General features: G+C 31.4%; 1 protein-coding gene across 4 annotated transcripts in view; it reads left to right on the top strand.

Moving 5' to 3' along the window:
• Positions 1–3171: 3171 nt before the first annotated feature.
• Positions 3172–6482, top strand: part of LOC122714053 (MAGUK p55 subfamily member 7) — a 6581-nt gene continuing 3270 nt past the window's right edge. For 2 of the 4 annotated variants that reach the window (XM_043935050.1, XM_043935048.1), the window contains exons 1-4: positions 3172–3689; positions 4264–4550; positions 4624–4755; positions 5585–5611. In XM_043935050.1, coding sequence (XP_043790985.1) covers positions 3647–3689; positions 4264–4550; positions 4624–4755; positions 5585–5611 — 489 coding nt within the window. In that variant the 5' untranslated portion in view covers positions 3172–3646. The remainder of the gene's footprint in view (positions 3690–4263; positions 4551–4623; positions 4756–5584; positions 5612–6482) is intronic. The other 2 variants (XM_043935051.1, XM_043935049.1) reach the window with 1 other exon arrangement.

Here is a 6482-nt window from a genome sequence, read left to right as displayed (position 1 = left end):
CCCTTCCCCTCCCCTCCCTCACCTCTCTTTTATTTACGTCGACCATTTATTTCGTACGGCTTGTTCGACAACTAACGAACGAAACGTTCTGTCAACGATTGGTGATCATCTATGAGTCCGGTATATTGTCGCTGTGTTTCGTCTATTTGTAATAAATATGGGGTGAAGAAAAATCGTGCGAGCATCCTTAGATAAATATTCTATGTTTCCTCGCGTTTTTTCCATCCGGATTCTATATTTCTTTTTTAAAAGCGAAAAGTTTTTTTTGTAAAGCGAAAAACGATTTGTACGACGAAAGAGTTTTATTGTTATGTACGCGAACGATGATTTATTCTGGATATTTAATTTGTTGAAGGTAAAATCTGTTACGTAAAAATAAGATTATGACAGTTTTAATGCAATTTATTCTCTTAGTTTTGCATATGGATATTTTTTTGTAATCGCGTGCTCATCTCTTATAAATGTTCTCGATTTTTAGAGTTTTTCTTTTTTTTTTTTTTTTGTTTTATTATTCTTCTTCCTTTAAATCTGGATCGATTAATTTAATAAACGACTTCACGTTTCATATCGCGTAACATTTTATGTAGTTTAAAATATGTATATAAATCGCATGCATGCCGAATGCATTCCAAAGAGACTACTGTCGCCATCTAACGTACGACATAATTAAATATTAATCTAACTGCGGTCGATAATACAGGTAACTGTTTTCACGATTTCCATTGTTCGTCTTTCAATACTTTTTGTTGTTCATCGAACAAATTTTTTTTTAAAAAATAATAGTGGACAAAAAATAGGAAGGAAGAAGAAAATGGATGGAAACAAAAATGAAAAATCAAAAAACTTACCGAAACGATGAATGAAAATAAACAAGGGATATGGAAGTAACTGTAACAAATAAAAAAAACCAAGTTCAAATAAAACATATACATCATTGTCAATTTCATTAATAAATACGATATACATATTTTTTATATATAGCTTCTTTTATTGTCAATATATTTCTAACTATATACATACATATCGCTTTGATAAATAATATCGATAATGTACATAATTTACAATATTTTCTTGAAAAAATAATATAACTTAAGATTGATTATATAATATGTCATTGAATTTGAACGGTTTCTTCCGTTATTCAAAATTATTAAAACGTTTCGTTTCATCGAATAAAATTTGCAAACTGTTGACTACGACGAACGTCTTTATTTCTATACACTCTTAAGTTTACGATTTAACATTTAAAAAATCTATATATATATATATATACATATATGTATTAATAAGAATTAATAGATGATTTATAGTTAAGAAATCGTGAATAAATTGGTCATCGTCAAATTTGGAAAGATCGCGAGTATACGATTCGCAGTACACAACCACTTGTGGATCGTAGGCACGAGATACATGTGCTAACGTCAGCGAACACGATTTCTCTTCTTGCAGAAATAAAGTTTCGATATTAACAAGTATCATTGCAAAATGATACGCGATATTTAGAAACAAAAAAATCAATCAAACTATCTTAAATGGTTATGAGTTTTTATAGAAATTTCGACCGAAATCCGTGTGTGTCAACGCCATGTCAAAATTTGAGTGGCGTTACTCGCATAAAGTAAAAAGAAATCAATGATCTTACCAAAACTGCACAAAGAGAAAATAATGGACTGTTTGCAATAATTTCCAATGAAAATTTCACAACGGAAAACCACACAAAATTCACAAAATACTTCGAAGCTAGCGGCGAGATGTTTCATGCAGACAACTGCATGTATACACAGCTAACAGTGCTGCCACATTCGAAACGACGCCAACTACGAAAAATAAAATTATGACCGCGTATTTCAAATTGTCTTACAAACATTTCCATCGAAATAAAAATAATTGTGTCGTGATTAGCGTTTATTTTAATTATATATAAAAGATTTGTAAGTAATTTTTACAATTATTCATAATTTACAACTTTATAATTAAATATAACTTTTTTTCTAATAATTAAATCTATATAATAATTGATTCAAAATTCTTATGACAAAATATTAAAAAAAGAATAATCTATATATTTAATTATAAAGAAATAGTTATGTCAGATGATTATATATAGAATAGATCTATCATAGAATGCAATAGGTTAAAAAACTTCGTCTATGACCTCGTTACCATTCTCGCATCACATGCAACATTATCGATTCAGAATGGAATGAAACAACAGCGCTACTAGGACGAAAAAAATTGTAATTAAATATAACGATTGTCAATTGTGTTTGACATAAGAATTTTTAATCGATTTAAAATTTAAATCTAGAATTTAGATTTAACATAAAATATTGTCAACTATTTTTACGCGGGAATCACAACGGATATTTCAAATACTTGTTTTAATTCAAAATATCGTCTTTAAAAACAATCGTCTTCATACGTCTATGAATATTCGAACTTGAATTGTATTAAATATAAAATTCAAGTTGCATTTGTATATATGTATTGTACATATAAAATATTTCGATGAATTATAAATAGAAAATTTAAAGGATGATTGTAGAAACCCTTTGGACGAAGAATACAAATATTTGCATTTCATTTTTTAATTATTGATAAAAATTCAAGCATAATATCCCTGGTTACGAATAAATTTTTTTACATATACATATATATATACTTACATATATTTCTAAATTCACTGCCCTAAATTGTAGAGGGCACAAAACTTCTGGTTTCTTGCACGATCGGTAATTCAGAACATAAAACACAAAATTCCAACTTGTTTCAACAATATATAATTAAAATTAAATGATACAGAGAAGAAAAGAAGATAGAAGATACTATTCTCTGATTATATTATTATGATATTATGATACTTTGCACGTGACGGAAATATTTTACTTTTTCTTTTCCTTTTCTCTCTTGCATGGCAGGGATGAAGAAGCAAGAAAGAGATAAATAAGATAAAAAACAAAAGAAGAAGAAATTTTATGAAAAAGAAATGTATCAAGAAGGCCAACAAATGTGATATAGAAGTAATATATCGAAAAACAGACTAGAAGTATATGCTATTTATAGAGGGATGGTGAATTGGTTATGCCACCGAAAGGGCAAGGGAGAGGGAGAAATCTCTAGCTTCGAGAGTGAAGAAACAGTGCTGCCTTTAAAGATGGCCTCCGACGACAACGTGCCGTGTCGCGTCTATGCCAAAAAATGCTCGAAAACTCTTATCGGACCGTGAATATTGGCTAAATCGAATTGTACAGTGATTATAGAGATATTCTATACAATTGTTCGGTAACGATAGGAAAAAATGTTTGGTGTATCACAGTGTTTAATTAACTGAGAAGCAAAAAGATTGACGAGATGCGAGATCGGATCAATCTAGTGGTAGTCATTCTACCCCGTTTCGAGTGACAGTAGCTTACGTAACGGATTATTCTCGCTATGATAACGATACTCCAGCCACGAATGCGAAACAAGAAACTGTTTTACCCGGTTATTCGTGGCGCTGCGCACGAATCTGCTAGAAATACGCATCGCGACTGACCTGATTATTCTTTGTCGTTTTGATATCGTGCCACGTTACTGTTCGAGTGCATCCTTTTAGTTTCGAATCCAGCACGCTGGAAAATAATATTGAAGTTCGTTCTGATGAATTATGACAGCGGCGCTCGTCATGGAAAATATAAATTGGGATCCTGGTGAGTGAATTCAAACGATCATCATTACTTGTGTTTTACCGCGATACATTTGTTTTCGTTTATCGTTCTCTTTTTTAGCTTTTAATCAATGGCATCACAAATTAAAATGTTTCGGCATTTCGGTATGCAATATCACCGGCTTGATTGAACGCGATATTTTGAAAGTAGAAGCATACCTTCATATTGTATTCGTGTACATTACATCTATTTTTACCTGCTAGCAAACCTTCTTCAACAAAATGTCCGAATTAACTCGAAACAAAATATTATTATTATAACAGAAAGGAATATTTCACGTTCACGGAAAGTAATTTATCGATCAGGAAATAATGTTACCGTGAAATCGATTCTTTAAAAAAAAAAAAATAAACAGAATATAGTAGTTTTTGGAAGATTGTAGTACGATCTCGTACGATAATGTATCGTTAAATTGAAAATTAAAAAACAATTGTTCAAGTATAGTATACATTTATTGTGTATGTCTTTGTATTTGAATTTTATGATCTTTCCGAACAATATAAGAATAAATTTTGTTGATTTTTATTGAATGTCCATTGTCTTTCCTTTCTTTTAGCTTTGTCCAAGCTGTTAAATTCTCTACAAGAGAACAAGAACGAAATACCAAGCTGCACCGAAGAGGAATTCGGATTCTTAAGCGAGTTGCTACAATCAAAGGAATTGAACGCTTTAGTGAATGTGCATAATAAAATTTTGAACAATGTCAAAGATGACAAATTCTTTCCCGTACTCTCCAATTCTATGGATATCGACATCGAAGTCTTGGATCTGTTATCCACGAAGACTCACGTCTCGAAGGATTGCAAAGAACTTTTCCATTTACTTCAGAAACCACACATACAGGTAACGTGAACGCTGCAAATAAACAAATAGATCGGCAGAAAAATTGAGGAGAAATCGAGATATTTTGTCGTAGGGCTTGTTATGTGCCCACGACGCAGTTGCCCAAAAAGATTACTATCCTCGATTGCCGGAAATTCCATTGGAAGTGGACGAGGATGAAGAAACCGTGAAGATAGTGCAATTGGTGAAATCGAACGAACCCTTGGTACGTCAGATAGGTGGCACGTTTCGTGTTTAGTATTTTTTTGTTTTTTTTTTTTTATTTAGTAAATTTTTCGCTCAAATACCACGATAAAAAAAGAAAAGAAAGAAAGCTTAATAGCGTAGAACAAATTGATAGTTAACCAAGAAAAGGAGAAGACTATATGTGTGTATGTATATGTATATATTCTCTTTCTTTGTCTATACATATACATACAGGGTGACACATTATAATCTTTTCACGCGATTGCCTCTTCTATTATTTACTTGAAAAAAAAAAAAAAAATGTTTTAAAGATAAAGTCAAGTTTCAATATATCACGACGGTATGAGATTTCAAAGTATTCTTTACTTTTTTTTAAACGAATATTTGTTTTTCACTTTTTTTTTTCTTTTTTATAATCAACACGAAGATTTAATAACTATAATGTATTGATCTTTCAAAATCTTTTAACCTTTTAGAATCTACTCTTGTCTAGAAAATATTTTTCCTCTCTTATTACATGATGTATTGGACAATATTTGGATATGATTCTTGTCATTGAATAATAATTCCACTTTCTCGAAAACGTCATTAACACTTTTTAATCACATGGAAGGATTATAATAAAGAGGGTCATCGTGTGAGAAAGAGAAAAAGAGAACGAGTGATAGCTTTAAAGTAATTACAATGATTTGCATGGGATTTGAACCTGATTAATCCTTTATATCGATTTAGATACCTCATGTTCCCGTAATAAGTATCTTAGTATCGAACACGTATCGTTCGCACGATACTCAATACTGTTTCTTAAGTAATCACGTGTTTCTTTCATCGTCAAACTTGCTTCGAAGTGTGGCGCCGGCGTTGAACCGATCGTGGTAAGTCGACTTCAAGCCGAAACATGTATTACTTACAGGCCTGTAAACGTTCCATTGCGTATCCAAGCAATGCGCAGTACGATTTTCGTAGAATTTCATTTATTTCTCCGTTTCCTTTTTTGTTTTAATTTAACCAGGCATCTAGTCATTAAATTTAAACTTTAGTTTTTGTCACTTTGCGATCTCGCCTTTATACCGGAGTGAGAAAAAAATATATATATATATATATATATTCGCGGATAGAATCGGCTGTAAATAGAACGCTGTTCGTTTTCTTCTAAACACGAGTCGTTCATTTTGCTTATACCTTACTTTATATATACGGTACGTCCATCGCAATCTCCCATTGATTTGTGTTTATTTGTTTGTCATTTTTGCTTGTGAAAATAAAACAATTTCTCTAATAATAACAATTGTATCCAGTGTTATTGTCCCGCATGTCCTTGTATCGAATAAATCTGGAGAAAATCTCTCGAGATAATAAAAGCACATCATTTTAGGAATTATTCGAAAACTTCGTTCAAGGCTAACTCCTCAGAGATGGACGCTTTACGTCATATTATAAAATTATATATAGAAAAATCTTCTTCAAGAATTAAAAATAAAACTTTAGCGAGTTGTTGTTTTCAATGTTTAACAATTCTCGATAAATAGTTGCTCTCAAGTAGAAATATCATTAAAATCGTCGCTGATGATGATACCTTTTACCTCGATTATCTCGAGAAATTTGAAAGATTTCCGAGCATAGTCAATAACGCTTGAAACGCAGTCGAGGAACTCATCATTTTAAGATCGATAAGATCCGACTGCTTCGATCGAATGATTGTTTGTCGCTTTCGCGATGAATTCTCTTTGTTTTTTTTTTTTTTTT

Source organism: Apis laboriosa, unplaced genomic scaffold (genome assembly GCF_014066325.1).
Source record: "Apis laboriosa isolate Shangri-la unplaced genomic scaffold, ASM1406632v1 scaffold279_cov145, whole genome shotgun sequence".
NCBI lineage: Eukaryota > Metazoa > Arthropoda > Insecta > Hymenoptera > Apidae > Apis > Apis laboriosa.
The sequence above is the reverse complement of the archived record's forward strand: the minus strand, read 5'-3'. Positions and strand labels throughout refer to the sequence as shown.